The sequence below is a fragment of the Vulpes lagopus genome, chromosome 6 (assembly GCF_018345385.1).
Source record: "Vulpes lagopus strain Blue_001 chromosome 6, ASM1834538v1, whole genome shotgun sequence".
Classification (NCBI taxonomy): Eukaryota; Metazoa; Chordata; class Mammalia; order Carnivora; family Canidae; genus Vulpes; species Vulpes lagopus.
In genome coordinates this window covers 25,694,450-25,716,837 of record NC_054829.1, presented here as the reverse complement: position 1 = coordinate 25,716,837, position 22,388 = coordinate 25,694,450, and the positions used below count along the sequence as shown (strand labels likewise).

General features: G+C 49.7%; 1 protein-coding gene across 2 annotated transcripts in view; it reads right to left on the bottom strand.

The window, feature by feature from the left end:
• The window catches only part of LTBP2 (latent transforming growth factor beta binding protein 2), a 99,864-nt gene that overhangs the window by 46,119 nt on the left and 31,357 nt on the right, over nt 1–22,388 (bottom strand). For both annotated transcript variants that reach the window (XM_041758437.1, XM_041758438.1), the window contains exons 4-8: nt 5,556–5,746; nt 3,254–3,424; nt 2,521–2,727; nt 1,463–1,740; nt 313–415 (exon numbers count right to left, since the gene is read on the bottom strand). In XM_041758437.1, the coding sequence (XP_041614371.1) occupies nt 313–415; nt 1,463–1,740; nt 2,521–2,727; nt 3,254–3,424; nt 5,556–5,746 (950 nt within the window). The remainder of the gene's footprint in view (nt 1–312; nt 416–1,462; nt 1,741–2,520; nt 2,728–3,253; nt 3,425–5,555; nt 5,747–22,388) is intronic.

Sequence of the window (22,388 nt, the reverse complement as noted above, 5' to 3'; positions counted from 1 at the left end):
GGGCAGAAGAGGGCCCTGCATGAGATGGGATCCCTACAATCTGGGCAAGAACAACTGGCAAGAAGAAGGAGCCCCTCCCAGGTAATCAGATAGAGCAGAGAGTCCAGGCTGCCTCTGGGCTTGAGCCTTATGAGCTGTCCAGAGCCTTAGCCACCAGCCAGAAGCACCCTCAAAAGCAGATCTGGAAAGCCTGCCCAGCTTATCAGCCCATTCTAACTGCCTGGCATCTGAGACCCTGGTGGGAGATGAAGTGGAGGCCAAGCCTTGGGAAAGCTTCATCTATAACCCTACACCCTGGCACCTAGCACTCACCTGGTCTGGGTGGGCATGGGGCACATGAGGTCACTCCCCAGAAGGCTCCCACACTGCCACAGCAATCCTCTTGGGCAGTCAGCTCCAGCAAGGGGTTGGCACACTGGAAAAGAAGCCATGGACACCAATCATACCCTCTTCCCTTCCCTGCCATGCACAGAGATGTCTCAGGAAAGCCTGAGGCAAGAGCTCAACCCCAATATCCTGCTACAGGGATGCCTCACCCAAGGGAGGAGAGAGAGAGTCAGGTGATGTCCTGGAAGGAAGCAGAGAAACTTATACTCCATTCCACCAAACCCTATATTTGGGGCCTGGGGATGTCCAGATAAGATCTGTTCTGTGCAGGTCTGCAAACTGTCCCCTTCCATGTCCCCAGCCCACAGAGAGTCCCAAAGGATGGGCTTTCCTCCATCAGAGTCCAAGGAACTCACCCATGATTCAAGCCTTCCCCATGAACAGGGCCTAGGCTCAGGGATACTACAAGCTGAAAGGCCAAGGAGGATCTGGAGACTCAGAGTCCCTATCCCTTGGCTACTCCCTACATCCTCCAGTTCCCTAAAGTCAGGAGGGGTTTCTGGAAACAACAAAATGCAACCCCAGCAGAAACCATCCTGGGTCTGGCTTAGCCCATATTTTTAGGTGCCTAGACTCAGAAAAACTCTCTTGATTTCCCATCACTGACTATGGATGCCTCCAGGAGGGATGGAGGCTCTCTCATCTTTTAGCCCCAAGGCTTTAGGGTTTAACCTGCCTTTTCCAATTCCACATCTCTGTGACCCCAATCTCAACTCAATACCATACTCTTTCTAACAGCCCTACTGTCCATGCACAGGGAGTCCCAGGCTCAGCTCCAGGATGGGCCAGGGTTTACTGGGACCAGAGGATGCTGGTGCCCTTCCAGAGGCGGGCTCTTTTGGGTTCTCTTTGGAATGCCTGGCAATGACAAGTACCCAGCAGAGCCAAAGTAGGGAGGAGCCCTCTCGTTGCTCAGGCAATATTATATCCTGAGTTTTCCCATATGGGGAATGGAAGATGCTGCAGACATTTATTCCGTAAGGATGAGGAGCAGAGAGAGAAGGAGAAGGGGCAGAGTGAGGGGCAGGCACTATTCTGGAAGTCCGTAGGGCCATGGCAGGGGATGCGCTCTCACCTGTCCATTCACGGAGCTCAGATAACACCGGCCCAGCCGTCCAGGGGGCCTGGGTGCTATAGGGGGTGGCGGCTGAGGGGCCTCTCCAGACCGCACGGGGATGCTGTTGCCGTCCCAATGGCTGTGGCGGGGGCTGGCAGGGAGCCGGGGTGAGGGTCTGGTCTCCACGCTGTTCTCCTCTGGGGCCTCGCCCCGCACCCGTGCCACCTGGTGGACCTGCACAGAGGCCTCCGGCGGGTGGTTGATATGCACTTTCACCAAGGAGGGGTTCACGGAAGCTGGGCACAGGGGCTGGGTCAGAGCCGGGCCACAGAGCCCCAGCACCAGCCCTAGGCCAGGCAGGCCACTGGCTGCATGTCTCCCCAGAAACTTCCTTCCATTTCTCCACTCTCTGCTCAAACCCCAGCACAATTCCCCAGTGAGGACAGGATGGAGCACAAACTCCTTCACTCTGCACCTTCTGAGGAAGGACCTCTCAACCTCCAAACCACCTTCCTGGTTTTTCTACCTGCCCCCACGATCCTGTACAACCCCTGAAATCTGGCCCAACAGACCATGCAGGGCCCCACCTCCCACCCTCTCTGCTTAGTCAAAGGCTATCCACCCTTTAAGGCCAGCTGAAGCCCCCCCTCCTCCATCTAGCCTTCCTGAGCACAATCGGGGGGCTCTCCACACCCTGACCTCCTCTAGAAGTCTATATTTTTGGTACCTTTACTTGGTACCTGAGAGCGGAAGGCAGGGGAATGACATGTTTTATAGGGTGATGCTGTCCTTCCTACCCCGCCCCACTCTCCTGTCCAGGACGGAAGGTTCCCTGAAGGCAGGACCCTGCCTTGATACTGTTTGGTCTCATCCGTAGTGCCCAGTAGGGGGCAAGGGCAAAAAAAAAAAAAATTGAGTTCAGAGGAAAGGCAAAGAGAAGTTTAGGAAATGAACTAAATTGAACCCCGGGAGCAGAGAAGGAGGGAGTGCGGACTGGAGGCAGCTGGCGTGCCCTCCACCACCATGCCAGCACCCCCACGCCCGCTCCCCAGCGCACCCCGCAGCCCCACACTCACCCAGCTGGTTGGAGAGGGGCAGTGTGAAGGTGGACTGCCGCAAGGGGCCTTCCAGCAGGGCCCCGAGACGGGAGCCCCGCTCCCGCGGCCCTGCGTCCAGCTTCGGGGAGGGCAGGTGGCAGAACTTGCCGGTGGAGTTGGCGGGGCACCAGCACTCGTCCCGGCCGATGCAGCGGCCTCCGTTCAGGCAGGGTATCTGGCAGAAATCTGGGACACGGGCCTCGAGGTGACCGGTGGTCGGAGAACACGGCGGCCCCCACCACGTGGCCGGTGGGGCCAGGGAAGCAGGGGAGCGGGGGCTCAAATCTGGATGGCTGGGGGAGCCCAGCACACCCTGAGAGGCAGGGGCTTTCCAGGAGGCTGGGAGTGAGGAAGGGCGGATGAGAGCCAGTCCTTGCCTTTCTAAAAAGCCCTTTCATGCCAGGGCCCTGGACCCCACAGTAACTGGGAGGGACAGGAGGCCAGTGGCACTACTAATGCCCTCACTTCTCTGGGGGGGAGACAGGCCCTCAGGCAGGTTCTGGGGCTTGCCTTGAGTCACACGGCTAGGCTGTAACTGCACTGGGTGAGGGTCCAGCGTTCTGTGGCACTGGTGGCCACTCACAGAAGCCCCATTCTGAGAGTAGGAGGCTTCCTTCCTGCAGAAGGTCTGGGCTCCTGCCCAAGGCAGGCCTGTCCCTCGCCCCCAACCCCCAGGACCTGGGAACCACCTGAGTCGGGGGAAGGGACTCACAGATGCGGAAGCCAGACTTGGGGTCATGCCCATGACCGCCCTGGCTATACAGGGTGGTGGTGTCACCGCGCTCACAGCTGTTGGAACAGTGCCCATGGGCACAAGTCTGCTTGCAGATGGTGGGAGTGAAGACGATCTTGATCTTCTTGATTTTCTCAGTGAGGTTCAGCCCTGCAGAGAGAGGGCTTGGGTCCAGGGGGCAGGGCTGAGAGGCACAGCTGTGACCTCCAGAGGCTGGTTAGAAAGGCCCCTGGGGTCAGGGGTGAATCCATCCCAAGGGCATTTGCTAAGTACCTACTAGAAGTAAGATCCCATAGTGGGGGCATAGTGGGGACAGGGTAATACCTTTGAGAATCTCACAGTCCAACATTTATTGAGATATGTCAGTGTGCCAACCACTAAGCCCATGCTTTATGTACATTAACCTTTTATCTTCTTGAGTGAGTACTCTTTTAGGTTTAACCATTAGATCTTTGGCGTTTTTGAGGGTTACAATAGCTGAATACTGACAATGGTCCTATAACCAAGCTGATGTTTCTATTTTATAGTTAAGGAAACTGAGGCCCAGACAAGGTTAGGTTGCTCCAAGTCACACAGCTAGCAAGTGCCGCAGCTGGGCTTTGAACCCATGGGCAGAGAATTGACTGTTGCTCTGACTTGCCAGTGGGGGGTTTTCTAAGAGAAGCAGAGGAAGATAGAGCCTTTGAGAATCACTAGAGTCAGGTTGCAGAGTGCCCTGGCTGCCAGAGCAAGGGCGGGCACTATATTTGGTGGGTAGTGGTGACCTTTGAAAATTTTCAGTAAGAGATCAAAGAGGTGCCTTCCCAGCTGGAGTGTCCAGGTGGAAGGGGAGGCAGGGTGATCACGCAAGCTGGTTATGTAACACAGGTAGTGGCAGTGGAAATACAAAGGTGGGGGGTATTCATTCAGCATGGGGAGCCCAGGGAGGGAAGGCACAGGGCGAGGGCTTGAGGAGGGAAGTATCAAAAGTCTGCGTAGTCGTGTGTTCAAGAAGCTGTCCCGTGAAAGGCAGAGAGATGGAAGCCCAAAGGGAGTGAAGAAATAACTCTGTGGGGGTGTATGCACGTGCAAACCTGTGTGTGAGAATGGGCACTGTCACTACATGGATCTGCTGATGGGAAGGGGCCAGGAGAGGGGGCAGGCTGAAGAGGGAGAAGGGAGAGAGTGCGGAGAAGACAAGGGATGGTCTAGCATTCTAGAGAAATCAAGAAGGGCGATATCCCCTTTCCAAGATAGCAAGAAAGGAGGTCATGAACCATATAAAGGAATGAGTACTGACAGGGATAAACCTTGAAAACATCATACTAAGTTATACCAGACACAAAAGGCCACATTCTGTGGAGGTTCTGTTTACAACATGTCCAAGATAAGCAAATCTACGGAGACAAAGTAGACTAGTGGGGCCCGGAGCCTGGGAGAGGGAGAGAGGGGCTTCATGGGCAGGGGCATCCTTTGTGGAGCAATGACCATGTTCTGGAATTAGATAGTGCTGGCGGTTGCACAAAATTGTGAATACACTAAAAACCACTGGTGTGTACACTTTAAAATGGTCAATTTTACGTGAATGTTACCTTAACTTTTAACATGGGAAAAAGGAAAGGCAGTGAGCTCAGGCTTGGGTTTAGGTAAGGAAGTGGTGAGCACAGTGGGACAGATGGGCAGGAAGGCGAGGAGCTCTCCAAGGGGTGGCAGGCGGCCTATCCATGTGCTCATGGGATGGGACATGGGCAAGTAGGGGCAGCTTGGAGTAACTGCTCTGAGGGATGAGAGAGAGAGACAGACAGAGAGATACTGGGAGAGAAAGAGATTGAGAGAGAGAGAGAGAGAGAGAGAGAGCAGGCACAGAGGAAAGGACTGTTGGGCAATGACCAGAATGTGCCAAAGTGTGAACCCACAGGGATGCTCAGTTGTCTCCTCTAGAAAGCAGAGGCCCTGCTATGGCTGCCAGGGGAGGATCTGGCCAGGTTGGTCCAGGAAGGTTACGGTTTGCAGGAAGGAAGAGGTAGAAGGACCAGGGCCAGGGAGGTGAGTTTCGCAGCTGGATACAAGGAAGCAAAGGCAGGATATGTGACAGGGCAAAGTCCCCGATCAGCTGGTTTGGGACCCTTGGAGACTGGCCCAAAGCAAGCCCTTGGCAACTGTTGGTTGATTGGCTGAGAGGTTGAGGGACAGCTGAACCTCAGCCCATTGGTGATAGTGGAGGGGAAGCAAAGGTGAGGATGAGAAGGTCAGAGATTTAGATGCCCTGCTCTCCTAGGACCCTAAGACAGGGCATCCTTACCCCAGGGGGGTGACGGGTGGTCCAGATACGCTGCCTGCTGGGCGCCATCTCTCCGCTCAAGGCCTGGCCCTGCGGGCAGGGCATTGGAGGTGAGCTGACCATTGGCTGCAGTGGTTGGGTAAAGCCGGACGGTCCGGGACAGCCCCATGTGCTGCTGGGAGGGCTGGGTCTGGCTGAGCCCACTCAGGGTCCTGTGGAGATCATCATAAAACAGGGGGTTACCACCTAGGAGCAACATCCCTGTGCCCTCTGTCCCCACTCGGGCCACCCCCTCCCCCCTGCTTCTGCATTAGAAAAGTGTCCTCTGTTTGGCTGCCTTCTCTCCACCCACGGGCAGTGACTCAGGGATGTGGAGGTGCCCTGAGCTAGGGGGATTGAGGTAAGGCCCGCCAGTTAGCTCTGTGAGAGTGCCTACTCCTATGTGGACTAGCCAGGCTTTTGCTGGGTTATTCTGGGCAAATCACAGCCTCTCTGGGCCTCAGGGCCCTCAACTATAAAATGAAGGTATTAGACTGGTCCCATATAGCTCTGACATTCTGAGAGTCTTTGAGACTCTTAGGGACCAACTTCTGCCCCCAAATCAAGTCCTGCCCCCAAATCTATCCCCTGCCACTTCTTAATTCAACTCTTAACACAAATTACCTGTGGAATAGATGCCTAACAAATGCTTATTCATTGATTGATTTTGGGGGTGGAGACTAGACTATCTCTCTCATTTCTTTTCATTGTAAAAATATATAACAATATTCAAGGAGAATAAAAACCTAATTCATCATCCCCTTACCCCCACACAGCAAATACCTTTGCTCAAATAAATGTTCTTACCCTATTGTCATTACCTGTAGGCACAATTTAAATTTGAATTTTTCACTAAACATTAGATCATACTTTATACAATTTCGGTTTTCATATTTATCATCTCAATTACTACACGATAGTCCATCTGAAGACAAATCACAATTTATTCAGACATTTTCCGTTGCATAGATGGTTTTTAATTTATCACTGTGGACATACTTGTTTAACTTCTGTTAAAATACTCCTTTAGTAAAGGGGATTCATTATACTATTCTATTTTCTGTATGTTTGAAAAATACTTACAATAGACATTTAAAAAGGATTATTTTTTTAGGATTAATTCTATGGACTAGAGGGACCATATTGAAGAGTATTTTAAAAAGGTTATAAATGTTTATGGCTCTGGGTACACACAGGTGCATTGCCTTTTGAAAGTATCAAAATATATAAATGTACCACTCAGAGCACAACCTCAACATCCTAATGTGTTATTAATTTTTTCTACTTTTCTAATTGAACAAATATAAAATGGTACTTCACTGTTGCTTTTTATCCCCCTCCTTTATTGTTTCTGAGTTGGAAACTTTCTGCTTATGTCCTTTGAGATCTTAACTATTAAGCTGCCTCACAAATTTGAACGTGTAATTCATGTGTTTATTATTAGGCCATTCTACAAGGCGGCCTCCACCATAAATATCATGTCGCTTCACTGTGTACACGAACCACAGTATATGAAAGTATCTGAACTGTGGCAAGTGTGAGCACACTGTGGACACTGAAGCTGAGGGTGCACTTCCTGGTCTGAGGTTAGACTACTAGTAAATCAGGGCCCAGGGATTCCAACCCAGAGCATCCTGACTCCTGGGCCACCCAACAGACCAGCTCAGCCTGGGAGCATCTGCTCAGGCCTGGAGGACGCTCCTTCCCCCAGTAGATCCCAACCCTCACCTCTCCACTGGATTCCTTGCCCAAGTGGGATAAGGTGTGGGACCCTCTCCTTCTGTGTCTACTCCAGTTCTGTTGACCCCGGGTGCCTTGACCAAGAAGCAGGCTTCCTCTTACCCTTTCCTGGCAGGAGCCAAATCAGGAGAGATGTCAGAGGCTGGGACCCCAGTACTTCCAAGGCAATGTTTAGCCCTCCCCCAGGACCCCTTGCTCAGAGCTTGGCTCCTATAGCGTTGAATGCTGCTCTTCCTTCCAGGGCCACCAGCAGCAAATCCTTAACCTGACAGGCCCCCACCACGCCTCACCCTACTTCCCAAGTTTGGGGTCTAGAGTGGGAGAGTGGTTCTATTAGCCAATCGGGAAGTTCTAGGAGCTGTAATGGGCCAGAATCAGGAGCTCAGGAGCTCAGGCACCTGCTCCTCATTCCCAGGAGCAGATCGGCACAACCACCGGCAGCAGAAAACACAATCCTTTCAAAAGCTTCCCAGAGTGTGCCCAAGAGAGAGAAAGAGAGAGAGAAAGTGAGCTGGTGGATTGGTGGGAGTCTCCTGATGGCACCATGCTGGTCCCACGGCTCAGCTTAGTGTCAAACCACAAAGATGAAGGAAGTAGCTCATGCTCTGCCTTGTTCTGCACGTTTTTGAACTTGACCAACGAGTTGGTCAACCAAGAGTTCCCCAATCTGGTCAAGATGGAAACTCAAAGAGTTCTTTCTTGGTAGTTTTTTTTTTGTTGTTGCCATCATTCCTGTCACTTGTTTCTCTAATGGAACTCAATGCTAGTGGCTGCAAGATTCCTGAGTTCAAATCCCAACGCCAGTAGTTAGTGTTGCAGAGAAGACAAAAACGACCACCAACAAAGAAACTCCCGCATTCCCTAGTTGTACGTAGGACCGAGCTGTACTGAGGGGAGAGAACAGGATTAGGGGAGGCAAACGTCATTTCTTACTCTTCTAGCAGAATGGCCTGAGCAAGTTACAGAGCTCCTCTGAGCCTCGGGTTCCTCATTAGTAAAGCGGGAATAGTGACACCCCATCACGGGGCCAGAGTGAAGACTAAGAGAAACAATGAGGTCATGTGATTTCTCTGCAAATATAAGTAAATGGTCCTAGGTTGAAAATTATGCCAGAATTTTAAAATCACATGAATGACAGCAAAAGAAGAGCTAGATACAACTCAGGCATGCCACAGAAAATTCTTCTTCATCCAAGGGGAATGAAAGACTCCCCAAAATGCTATGTTATACTGTCCAAGCATCCCTCCATGTGAAAGAAAGACCATGTGTTCAATCAGATGTCCATGCATTTTTAACACCTGGGGCCTCCTGAACCCAACCCACTATCATCTACTGCTGGGATGGGGCTTTGGGATTAAATGACAGAAATCAAAAGTCTGACTTGCCTGATAGGCTCACAGCAGTGTAAAGGAGGAAGCCCCCAGTTCTTTGATAGGTTCTACTCTTCCACCAAAATTACTGCTATAAGGAAACCGCCATCTCCCTTCAGAAGCCCCAGCTTGGTCCTTAGAGGTGGACAGGGAGGCCCACAATGTGAGGAGCGCTGTGGGGCCCCTGGTGGCCTCCAGCAGGTTGCCTGTGCCATCAGCACATAGAAGGTGGTAGGCAGGTGGGACGAGGCGCAGATTGTGAGCTGCAGCGTCTGTAAGCCCAGTCATCTGGCTTTGTGCTAGCTTCTCTTAAGTGATTCACAAGCTTTTAGCAAAAGCCCAGTTGCATGCCCCATTCTCGTCTCAGGTCGTGGGACATTGAGAAGGGTGTGGCACCATGTTGGGCCCAGAGTGGTCGTCTTCTTCCTCTTCTTCTTCTTCTTTAAGTTCAAGGCTATATTGTGGCTATTTCTTTTCTTTCTTTTTTTTTTTTTTTTTGTATATTTTTTTTATTGGAGTTCGATTTGCCAACATATAGCATAACACCCAGTGCTCATCCCGTCAAGTGCCCCCCTCAGTGCCCGTCACCTAGTCACCCCAACCCCCCCCCCCCCCAAGCCCACCTCCCTTTCCACCACCCCTTGTTCAGGTTCCCAGTTAGGAGTCTCTCATGCTCTGTCAGAGTGTTCTAAAGAAGCAGTGCCCCCTTAAGGACAAGGGCAGAGGCAACAGAGGCTTGCAAGAGCTTCACTGGGAATCAGGTGACTTTCTTGGACCACAGCCCCTGCCTCCACCCCAGGAAAGGTTCCTTCGACTCAGCCTTGGAAGAGCTCCTTCAGTGTCATCAAAGGATAGCAGTTCTTGAGCTTTGCTGACGCAAGAATAGAATTTGCTATCTCTCTGGGATTCTTCCAGAGAAGTCCGGCCACATGGCAAGAACCACATGACAAGAACAGCTGTCTCTAGGCTGTAGGACCTCGTGGATCAGTGAAATTTTGAATCAAATGTAGGGGAACAACATAAAGTTGCCAGTTTTTTGTTTAGGTAAGTAAGAAATTCACACACACACACACACACACACACACCCCTACCAATTATTGCCACCATAATTCCATGAAAGAAAAGACATTGCAATGCCAAAAAGAAACATGTGAATAAGCTTAACTTCATGGAAACCTCACCATATTGGCTTTATTTTCTTCATTTCTTCATGGACCAATGAAAACTTCATGGCAGGCTAGCACCAAGCCAAGAGGAAGCCAATGAGCTACATGATCCACCAAGGTCTGCTCTAGTCTGAGGACTTTTGGGCTCTTTTGACCAATTTGGGAGAACCCACTTCCTGGCCCTGCTGGCTGGGATCTTCAGGCCCAAGTGAAAACTGCCCAGATGGCGCATACCCACAATGATGCTGCTCAGTTCAATTCAGTTCATTCTTCCATCCTGAAAAGATATTAACACTGAGGTTTTCAAAAACAATTGGGGATACAAGTTGGTGAGGGGCTCCATGCCCTCTACCTCATCTAAATGCACCCTAGCCTGGAGGCTCCATTCTATCTACTTTATAAGTTGGGCTTCCAAATACTGTTTTGTTTGAAAAGGCTTTTGCTGCTGAAAGAAAGTTTAAAACCATCACTGTAAGGTGCATAGAGTAATTAGAGATACCATCTATTGAGCACTGAGCCAGAGGCTCTAAATGCATCATCTTAGCCACATTATTTTATGGAATGATACAAAGAAGTTGCAGAATAATATAGATAGTATACTTCCAGGTTTGTGTCTTAAGAAAAACTGCTGTCTCCCCCTATAGATATTTATATAGGCATAGGAAAGATCTGGAAGGATCTGTAAACCGTGGGCTGCCTCTGTTTCTACATTTTTGGAATTTTTTCAGTAAAATATATTTTTTTTTACAGTAAACACATATCATTTTGTAATAAAAAGAAATCTCTATTTTCTTTAGCAGCTCCATTTTATAGATAAGGAAACTGAGGTTCAGAAAAAGTCTGGTAAATGTGTGCCAATAACTTGGATCTAAGGCAGACTGTGATGGGTAGCAGAGGCACAGGAATTCAGATGTAAGAAAGACCACGGCATTTGAGCTGGGGCTTAAGAGAGGGATAGGATTTTCACAGTCCAAAATGAAGAGGAAGACATTCCAGATAAGAAAAATAGCATTAGGCAATGCATGGAGGAGGGGAGCATGAACCATTATTGCAGGGAGAGTAACAAGCGCAGTTGGATAAAGCATAGAACAGAGAGGAGGGGGCAACGAGGAAATAACACCTGTTCAGTGCTTACCAGGTAGCAGGCATTATCTAAAACTTAACTAGTGTATGACTTACTTGTCCAAACAGCCCTATGATCACAACATCTGCTTGGCCAAAACCCTTAAACAAAGTAAGAAGACAAATGACAAACGGAAAAATATGTGCCACTCCTATCATAAGCAAAGGACCAATCTCCACAATATAGAAAGAGCTCCTAGAAATGGAAAAGATTGACCAGTAGCCCTAAAAAGAAAAATCAGCAAAAGTATGAACAGTTCATGGGAAAAAATACAACTGTTTCCTAAACACATGAAAATATGTTCATTCTTTTTTTAAAATAGATTTTATTTATTTATTTATTTGAGAGAGAGAGAGAATGTGTGTGTGCAAGTGTGAGTGGAAGGAGGAGTAGAGGGGGAGGGAGTGGGGAAAGAATCTCAACTAGACTCCCTGCTGAGCTCAGAGCCTGAAACAGGGCTCAATCTCATGACCCTGAGATCATGACTTAAGCCGAAACCAAGAGTTGGACACTTAACTGACTGAGCCACACAGGCACCCTGAAGATATGCTCATTCTAAGAGATGTGCAAATGAAAACTACTCTGAGATAGCACTTTTTAACCCATTAGATTAGCAAAAATTCAAACGTTTAATAATAGACTAATTTGGTGAGATTGTCCTGAAACAGGCACTCTCAAATGTTGCTGCTAGGAATGTAAATTGATATAGACCCGATGAAAGAGGGTCTATCCACACTGCAGTGCATCTATGCTTTGCTCCTGCAGTTCCACCTCCAAGATGATCCCGCAGATAAACCTGCCATGTAGGCACTGCTGCCACCCTGCCCAGGTCCCCTTTGCAGCAGCTGGTGCACCTTCCACTGGTTTCTTCTGAGTCTTGCTCTAGGCGGATGGTAACCACCTGACAAGCCCCACCCACCACCAATGACTGCCTAAACAAGAAGTTCAAAAGCCCTGCCTCTTGCTTCAAGGTGGGAAAATTCTGCAAGGTCCACCCTCCATCATGCCTTGGCTTGATTTCCCTGGGACCAGTCCTTGTTAGGCTTTTTCCACCTTCGCATTCTGCTTCCCTCCCTCCCTTGGCAATGCCCCAATAAATCACACACATCAGAATCCATGTCCCAGCTCCACCTCGAGGGGAATATGACTACAGACACTTGTTAATGTCCAAAATGATGGATGAACAAGGTTATTCATAGTTGCACTATTCTGTAATAACAGAATGTTTTGCAAAGAATAGAAACAACTTAAGTGTCCTTCGTAGGAGACTGGTTAAACAAACTAGGATATATCCACAGGATGGAGTCATATGCCACTGAAACAGAAAGACGTGGCTCCTCTACATCTATAGGGAAAGGTCTCCAAGACATACTGAAAAGTGAAAAGATAGCACAAATCTGGCTCACTGACTGTCTTTATATGGACAGTGAACAAACAATGGTTTTTAAAAATATATTTAAACGGTTGAAAAAGGTCAAAAGAGGAATATATTTCAGGACATCAGAAAGTGATATGAAATTCAAGTTAAGGTTTCCATAAATAAAGTTGAGTTGGGACACAGCCAAACTCATTGTCTGTAGCTGCTTTTGTTCTACAATGGCAGAGCTGAGCAGTTGCAGGAACCATATGCTGTATAAAGCCCAAAATATTTACTATCTGGCCTTTTATGGAAAAGTTTGCTGACTCCTGGTATAGGGTATGTAAACTTTTGTGTAAAAATAGAGAAAACAGGCATATGTGTTGCATTTATTTGCATCTTTATAAAGCAACCTTGGAAGGCTACCTTGGAAACGAATAACAGTGGTTACCTATGTACGTGGGGTGGGAGGAAGTGGGAAGGGGGTGGGTGGGGAATAAACTCATGACACAATTTAATGAGTGCTTGTTCTGCACCAGGTTCGATGCCAGTAATGCACATTGTACACATCTATCTCATGTAGGTCTCTAACTCTAAAGAGTTACTCATTTTTGCCCATTTTATAGTCGAGAAAACAGAGAGTTGCAAGTTTCTATCCCTTCCTGAAGGTTACAGAACTCCTGAGGGCAGAAACCAGGTTACCAAACCAGGTGTTTATCCTTGCACTACTCCACCATTTGTTATTGCTGTATCACCGTTTTAAAGATGAGGACACTGAGATTTGGGGGGATTGAAGAAGAATAGGTTCTAGTCCATATGATGGACAGAGTGAAATACAAGAGAGGTGTCTGGGCCATACTGAATGGGTGAGGAAGAGTCCCTGGAGAAGCCCTTCTTTCACTCATTCAAGAAGCACTTACTGAATGCCTACCACTTGCCAGACACTGAGGTCCAAGGATGACAAAGACCCTCTGACTCTCTCTGCTCCAGTGGAGTCTGAGCAAAAGTCCCAGCAGCACCCCAGCAAAGGTGTGGGGTCATAGGGGAGCCACATATTAGCCTTGAGATGTTCATGGTCTTCAATGAGGTCCAGAACATGATGAGATAGGACTCTTCAAATGATTATTACTTTGGTGAAAGATGATCCAAGTGCAAATGGACCAGAGAGAAGAGGACTGGAGGCCAGAGGAAGCTTTGGCTGTGGTCTAGGCTAGTGGTGACCAAGGATAGGACCAAGAAGAAAGTCTGGATTCAAGGGATATCTAAGTCATAGAGAATTCCCAGTCATGGCTTAGACCAATGAGTGGAGGGAGTTCCAGGAACCAACATCTCAACTGGGAGATCCAAGAAGTGGCTCAGTTTTGACACGATGAGTTTGGACACGATGAGTGTTGGGTGCCTCAAGACGGTGCCTCCACATGGGAGATGCAGCACTTTCCAAGATGCAGCACTCAGGAGAGCGACAGGGCACAGCCCAGAGTGTTGTAAGGGTAGAGGTAGGTGGTGGTTACGGAGTTAAGGGGGAGGGATGCTATCACTCTGGGAGAGCATGCATAACAAACCACGCTTCAGAGTTCCCTGCTGGGCCGAGGCGTTAACTTCAGGCCTTAGCCTGAAATTGGGCTAACACTTCCCAATTTCAGGAGGGGAAATGTGTTAATGGACAGACTAGTCTCAGTTCTGAGTTTCATTCCCATAAATTCGTCTCCGACCTTTGGCACCTGCTACCACCTGTCTGCTCACACACGATAAAACAAATGAACAAGCAGTAAATGAATAGGAAGGGAAAATGTGGCGGGGGCCCATCACACTCCACCTGAGAGCATGTTCTTTTCATGGATACATCTGTGTGACTATAGCTGGGTTTTTATTTTGAACACACAGACAATCGTCATAGTTTCTGCTAATAAAACTGCTCTCAGCTCTAATCAGGGAATTAATTACATCGATGGCATTCCTTATGACTTCCAGGCACCCTGACACCTAAACACATTGAAAAGTATAGGAGTAAAGAGAGAATAAACAAGGGGAATGGGGGGCCTGGGGATGACCAATTCCTGAGGGCAGACAGAGGAAGAAGCTGTGAAGGTGTCAGAGAGGAAACAGCCAGACAGGAGGGGAACACGGAGAGAGAGCACTTATAGACAGGAGGGCATTCCCAGAATGGCTTCCTATGACTACAGGCCTGGCTAATTGCAGGTGACCAGACACTAGCCCCTTCCAGGTGGCTCAGTCTCCCTTGAGGATCTGGGTGCTGGCAAACCTAGGGAAGCCCTCACAGAGGTCTCTCTGCTCCTTCTCTCCTCAAACCAGGCAGACCTCACACCCAGGCCAGGGTCAGCCAACCCTTGCGCCAAACCCAGGGACCCAACGTAGTGTCACCAGATATCCTGCTCCAGGCCCTGCCACAAACCTGCCCTGCCTCAGCTGAAGGCAAGGGGGCACCAGGCCAGGGTGGTTAAGGAGGAGGGGACACTGTGGCTGTGGCATAGGAGCCAGCAGCCCACTGATCTAGGTGATGTACAGCTCAGGGGCTGAGCAGGTGAGACCTGGCTTGGCTAAGACTTAGTAGCTGTCACTCTCCAGCGTCTGGGTACCAGATGTGCTAGGTTGGTGGGTTCTCTGATGATGCTGTGAGGAGGTGAGGGCTGGAGCAACAATAATGAATATTTATCAAGCGCTAGTTCTGTGCTGTGTGTTCCTTGTTACACTTGCATTATGTTATCTGATCTTCACAACCACCCCAGGGGTAGCTACTGATCTTCACAACCACCCTAGGGGTAGCCCCATGTTTCAGAAAAGGAAACTGAGGCATAGAGAGATTAAGGAACTTGTCCAAGATCATTCGTCTAGAACTGCTCTGTCCAACAGAACATTCTGTGGCGATGGAAATGTTCTATAGTCTGCACTATTCAATACGCTAACTACCAGTCACTTGTGGCTTTTGAACACTTGGAAATGTGGCTAGTGTGGCTGAGTTTTACATTAAGTTAAATTTAAATAGCTCCATATGGCTGGTGATTACCGTATTGGACAGAGCAAGTATGAAAAATGGAAGAGTCAGCATTGGAACCCCAAAAGTGTATCTTGGCCTCTAACTATGTGGATAGAGGCTCCCCTGGCTGACCTTACTTTGTTCTCTGTCCCTTGAAGGCTTCACTCTTACCCCAGGCACCAGGGTCCCCTGGATGTCCTTGCCTGGGGGAATCAGCACCCTCCTAAACCTTGCTCTCTTGTCTCCCAACACTGCAGTATCCATCATCAGATGTGAGGGCTGTGGCCGGAAAGAGACTGGATTTGCAGAGCACAGACCCAGGACCATGCCGCAGGGGAGCAGGACTTTTCAAGAGCCAGAGCTGACCAGTGACACGGTGACCTCTGATGAGGCAGGAGCTTCATGTGCCTGGAATAGTGGAGCTGTGCTCCTGAGTGCCGGAGAGGAAGCCGCAGCCCTATGGGCTCGTGGTAAGCTCGGTGGGGTAGTGCCCGGGGGACACAGGCCCTGCCTGCTGCCTGGCACACTGATGTGGCATCATCAGCGCCTACACCCTCACTCTTTGGTGCCCTCCTGAAAGGCGTGAGAGCTGGCTGTCCCCAGACCTGTTCTGTTGCTCACCCTGCTATGCCCACCCTGCTGTGGCTCACCCTGCTATGCCCATCCTGTCACCCCTGGGCCTCAGTGGTCAGCCAGAGTCCCCAAGCCAGCCCCATTTCAGGCACTTGTGAGTCACAACCTCCTGCTCCAAGGCCTGAGTCTGTAGCTCTTTTGTGCCCACATCCAGGTCTGAGAGATCTGGAGATCTGGACATAGACCCCAGGGGATGCCTCTGCCAGGCTGGCAGGTGGAAGGGGGCAGTCTGTCCTGTTTAGTCTCTGCCCACCATGCTCTTCCCGCCATCTCAGGAGGAAATCCAGCACCCCTGTCTCCTTGCAGGTAAATAAGAGGCAGAGGTTGGTGGGAGTTGTGCATGTCCAGGGGAATGTCTGTGGGGCACAAGGCTGGCCTGGGGCCTGACTCCTGCCTCTAGAGCCACCCTGAAGTAGCTGCCACCTCAGTCTCCCAGGGGTCCAGAGACCCCACTAGGCCTCACGGCTCTCCTCTGTCCTCTGGATCCCTGTCCCCTCATGTTGACAAACCCTTACGTACTGAGCAGCCTGCCTTGTAGGCTATCAGGCTTCCAAGCCCTGGTCCCTTGAGACTCTGCATTGCCCTTTTTTTTCTCTCCCAACTGGGTAGGGAGCAGGACAGGAGAGCCTGAGTGGGCTTCCCAGGGTCCCAGAAATGCCTCTAATTTTCAACATAACTTGTGCAAGTGTTATTGCCCTCTCCCTCCCACCAGACGAAAGAGCCCCTCCAAGAGTTCCTCCGCCTCCCTCTGGGCCCAGCAGACCACCCAAAGGTGGGGCTGCAGTTTGGCCAGGAACACAGATCCCCTTAGAGAGGAAGGTAAGGGATCAAGTCTTACATTGTCTTTATTTTCTCCATAGAGTCACCACAGTGCCGGGCACACAGGTACTGTCCCTCGACAGTCATCATAATGCACCTTCAACTTCTCAGTGGCCTCTTCCAGCTCGAGGTCTCTCCACTGGAGCTCTCTCTCCAGTGCTGGCGGGGCCCCATCCTTCAGCCAGCTGGAGCCAGCAGGCAATCTGAAACCTCTGGCTTCAACTTCCCCTACGAAGACTTGTTCCTCACTCACCTACTTCCAAGGTACATTTATGAGCATCTCATAAGGTGCACAGTCCCACTCAGGTACTTGCAGGAGAGACATATCGCTTCTTTCATGCAGGGAGGCAGAAGGTGGCGGGTATGCACTTGGCACCTCTGTGTGGACTACAGAAGGGCCCCTCCCTGGGCAGCCAGTTCACAGAAGCTGCCCCATTTCCTTCACGGTGCCAGGGTTGGCTGAGCAGAACACAGGCTAGATTTCAGCCCCATTCATGCCCTGACTGACATCTTGCATGGGGCACAGCACCCCTGGGATAAGACCCTGTGCATGGGTGATTCATAACAACCCAAGGGTGGAAAAGCAGCAGGTGCCAGGAGTCTCACAGCTGGATGCATGGGGAAGGCATCCTAGTGGTTGTGTGACATGAGCTGGAGAAAGGGGTCGGGAGCGCAGAGCCCACCCAAGGCAGAGAGAACCCTAAGGGGACATATCCAGGCATGTGCTATTGGTGTTCGAGGAGGAGGAAGCCCATCTGGTTAAAGATAAAGGAGAAGAGGCCAAAGATGACAGTAAATACAAGCAAATACCTCCATAGGGCTTGTAACATCCAGATGTGGGTCTCAGCACTTTCCATACATTAACTAAATTTAACCATCTTTAAAATCTGAAAGCAGGTATTTTTATTATCCCTATTTTACTGATGAGGCACAGAGAAGCTAGGTGACTCCATCTAAGGTCACACAGCCAATGACTAACAGAGCTGGGAATCAAACACAGATAGCCTATAGGTGTTCTGGTTCCAGAGCCTGTACTCTAAACCTTTACACTATCATGGCAGCTTGAGAACTATGTTTTGAGGCTGAGCTGTAGAGCCAAGAGTCCGGGCCTTATCTTGTATATCTCACGTGCAAAGCTCATCATGCCCTCCATGCTCACGCCCGAGCTGCTGTGGTGGTATGGTGGTATGCATGGCAAGTGCTCCTGGGAGACTGGGGGAGGAGAAGGGGCTGGAGGTGAAGCAGGGAAAGGAAAGAGCTTTAGGCTGACAGGTGGAGCTGGGACCATCTCCCAAAGCCACGAAGAGCCTGGCGTATGGGCATTTCACCATTGTCAAATTGGCATGAGATGCCCACCTCCTGAACCCCTGAGTCCCCAGCTCATGGCCTTTGGACCTCTCTATGCTCTGAAACACACTCCCATGCACAGAGCTTAGCAGGCCTGCCCTAGCAGATGGCAAACACAGGCCTGTGATGTCAGATGAGCTTATCCCACTTTTGCACCTGCCCAGATAGGCCCACTGAGGGGGCTGGGGTCAAGGATTGTGGCATCATCCTTCCCCTCTGGGGCAGGCCAAAGTCCTGGCAGCCCACAGCCAGCTTGCTCTTCTAGGGGCTAAAACTCTAACCTGGGGTGATAAACAAAAGGAGATTTCTACTAGTGAGGAGTCTTCACCCAGCCTCATAGCATCCCAAACCTACCAACTGATTATGTGTCAGACATCCACTATAGGCATTTCACTAAAAAAAAATTTTTTTTCCCAGACTCTATGTTGATACCTTATGTGGTTAGCACAGCAACCCGTATGATAAAGGAACTACCACTCCCCCATTTTACAGAAGAGAAAACTAAAGCAGAGTGAGGCTGTCACTCTGGCCAGGATCATCAGCAACAGGGAAGTGCTGAGGTGGGGTCTCGAGGCCTGAGGTCTGCCTGCCTTTGATGGGTGATATTTGCCACCCTGTGGCTCACCCTTGCCCATAACTAGAATTATCACTAGGGCCAGAAACACATTCAGGTGGTCTGGACAACCTCTCAGAGTCTCCAGGTACCGCTGCTGCCTTTCTTATGTAAACAAAAGGCCCAGGTAACCCCAGAGTCAGGGGACAAATAAGAGTGGGTGCCATCCACAGAACACTTCAAAGATGCCAGATGCATTTGGATATGTTAGTAAAATCCCTTGACAATTCTATAAGGTAGTGACGGAATCCCCATCTTACAGATGAGAATACTGAGGCTTGTCTGGTTAAATCACTTGCTTGTGGCAGCATGGCTGTTAAGCGGCAAAGCTGAGATTCAGATCCAGACTTACCTAACTATAAGACATCAATAGTTTCATGATTCCTCCCTCACACACACCACTGCCTACTCCAGGGGCTCTGACCTTGACTCAAGAACCCCAAAAACAGAAAGAAATGTGGGATGAATGGTTCCACAAGGGTGTGTCTGAGGTCTCCCTGCAGTACCCCCTGCAGTACGTCTTGATTCCCTTGAGAGGCTACCCCCACCCTCTCTGGGTGCACATATGAGTGGACATGTTAGGTATTAGTCAGGGACTGAGGCTCCAGGCGGGAAAGGCAGCGTAGACTACTGGCTAGAAGCAGCAATGTGCTAGTTCCAGGGGTTTTAATTTGCAATCTTCATTTTGCAAGGAACGGGGATTTTTCTTTTCAAAAAGCACTGGACTTCCTTGAATTTTAGACCTTTCACAAATATTTTTTTAGGAGAAAAAAGAACAAAAAACCCCCACAAAATGCCTGTTGCAGCTACTCACTTCCACAATGAATCACGGACACAAAACCACAGCTATGTGGCTAACAAAGGAACTATGTGTTTTCACATTTTGTTGTTGGAAATCATTTAGCGATCTTCACGATGTCATCTGCAGACAGACACAGACGTACATACACAACCCTCTTGGTCCTGGGCAGCCAATCTTACAACTATGGTTATCAGATGACTTTGCATCTAATTCATTTTTCCTTTCTGATCTTTTTCTGGGAAATTATCCTGCAAGCCTTAAATCTTCTTCCTTAGACCTCTCCAGATGTGGTGGTGGTGGTGGTGTGTGTGTGTGTGTGTGTGTGTGTGGTGTGCATGCGTGCGCGTGTGCGCGCACACACACACCACACACACACACACACACACACATGGCAGTGATCAGGAGAGGAAGGCTGAGACACTAAATCAGTTTTCCACGAATGGAAACAAGTATGTATTTGAGCCCCATTTTTACTACTGTTATCATAGTACCAGTTTACTTTGGTAAAGCGATTTTCACCCGGGAAGCAAATTAACTTCACTAACCAGTGGCAAATTAATTAACCGATGGCAGATTTAAAGGTCGCATAACCAGAGAAACTACCAGACCTATAAATCAGAAACTTCCTCTGCGTTCCGGACAAGGGGTGAAACCTGATATACGGATGTTGGAAAACCTTGAGCTCAAAAGGAGAACTCACAACGCCCCCCAAAAATCTCCTTGATAATTTCTTAGGCATGTTCTTTCCTCCAGCTCTCCCACCCATGCTGCAACCACATGCGTGCGCGCGTGCACACACACACACACACACACACACACACACACACACCCTACCCGGAGGGTGACATTCACTGAGTAGCCACAGTTCTGTACAAAGCAACCGGATGGGACAAACCATCCCTTGGGGCATCTGAAAAAAAAGCACTGACTGTCTTTCTAGTCCCTGCTTGCTTCATCACTCCCTAACCTTTTCCTTTCAAACAAAAATCCTAGAGGACTTTGGTCAGTTAAATGCTATGTATGAGTACAGCCACAAGCTTGAAATGTTTGTTGTTACTATTTTTTAAGCTGGATGCTGGGAACTGCATACATTATGTTTTAATGATCCCAACAAGCCGCCTTTGTTCCCCACACACGGCTGCTGAGGAGAATCTGCTCCAGGCTCTCACGGGGTTTCTGTAGTTTGCTGCAAAGACACTGGATGCCTGGCCTGACCCCGTCCCTGCGGCTCCCTCATCAGGCCTGCTGCTCTGCACTGGCCTGAGCTCACCTGCTCTACAGGCTGTTTAGCAAAATGCTTGCTGGCAAGGGTTCTGGAGTCTTGAGTAGAGCGGGGCTGGAAGGGCCCTTTCCCTTGGTATCTTCATCGCACAGTTGGGTTAACAGGAATGTCCTCCTCATAGTGTCAACTTGTTAATGTTCTGAAGATCTTCCACTTGCTCCTCTAGAGCTTTCTCCACCCCACTCGGGGCCCTGGAGGCTCCTTCGTCCCCTGCCTTCCAGTCCTATTCAGCCCAAGTGAGAGTCCAACAAGAAGGCAGGAGAGGGAGTGGAGGTATTGATCCTGCCAATGCCCTCCTGACAAGTGCAGTGCAGGGGTGGGAGGTGGGGAGAACACTAGCAGGTCTTTTAACAGAGGCCACAGTTCTGTGCTGGCCTGTGGCTATAGCTGCTCTGGTTCTAGTAACTACTGGCCCCCAGCCCCTTCAGACTTCCCTACACAGCCACACCCGGGACATTCCACCCCTTTTTCTATTCCCTCCAACTCTGTCCATGCCTCCTCAAATAGACCCTTTATCAAACTGTTCTCTCTGAGTGTGCCGTCTGTTTCCTCCTGGAACTCTAACTGATACAGATAAGAAAGAGTAGAAGCTCTCGAATATTGAGCACTTAGCCATGTGACTCAGCACTTCTTTTACATTATTCTCACCACAACCCTGTGGGGCCAGTATTCTCGTCTTCCTTTTACATTGAACTCAGGGAGGTGAAGAGACCCCCAGCATCAAATGGCCGTGAGCAACAGAATTGGATGAAACAGAGGTCTGACTCATGACCCATGCTCATAACCACTACGTCACATGGTCCCCATTTTCAGGTGGCGCCTGTTGAGTGCTCTGCACAGGAGGGCCAGCTGACTCAATAATGTTCCATAAATGGTGGGTTAAAATAACAACGATACCACCCACAAAAAAACCTCAGTCCTAAATTCTACTCTAGCATAACCCTAGCCCAACCCTAGCCACAACCTAAGGTTAAAGTCGCATCATAATACCACACTAAAGTTATCCTCTCATCTTTCCCTCACCACCACCCTCTTGTGAAATAGTGTTACCCCAACCACAACCTCAGTCCCACCCAATCCTAACCCGGCATTCACCACTGTGACCATAATTCTAGACACCCCATTAGGGTCAGACTAGGGTTAGGGCAGTGGTGAGCCCTGGGAGGTCTCCCATACTCCTCTGCTCCTGGGTGATTGTTCTCATCCCATTGGCAGGTGTAGCCCTGCCACCTCTCTCCATTTAGACTCCAGGTGATGGGCCAGAAGACATTTGTGTAACATCTACTTCTGCGTGTCACTGAGCTGCTGACTTTGGGGTGGGGAACACAAGGAGAGGAAAGACGAGGGTAGGGAATCTAGTACAGTGCCTGAATCATGGCAGGGTGCAATCGACGCTATTGATGGTGGTGATGAAGAGGGAGGATTGGAAGAGGGAGAAGTTCTGTAGCTTTCTCTATCATTTTGCTGCAGGCTGTTGGCAGACAGGAGGGAAACAGCTCCTGTCTCAGAGATGCGTGAGGGCCAGGGCTGGGCTGGGAGGGGTTCCCCCTCTGCAATATCACCCAGGG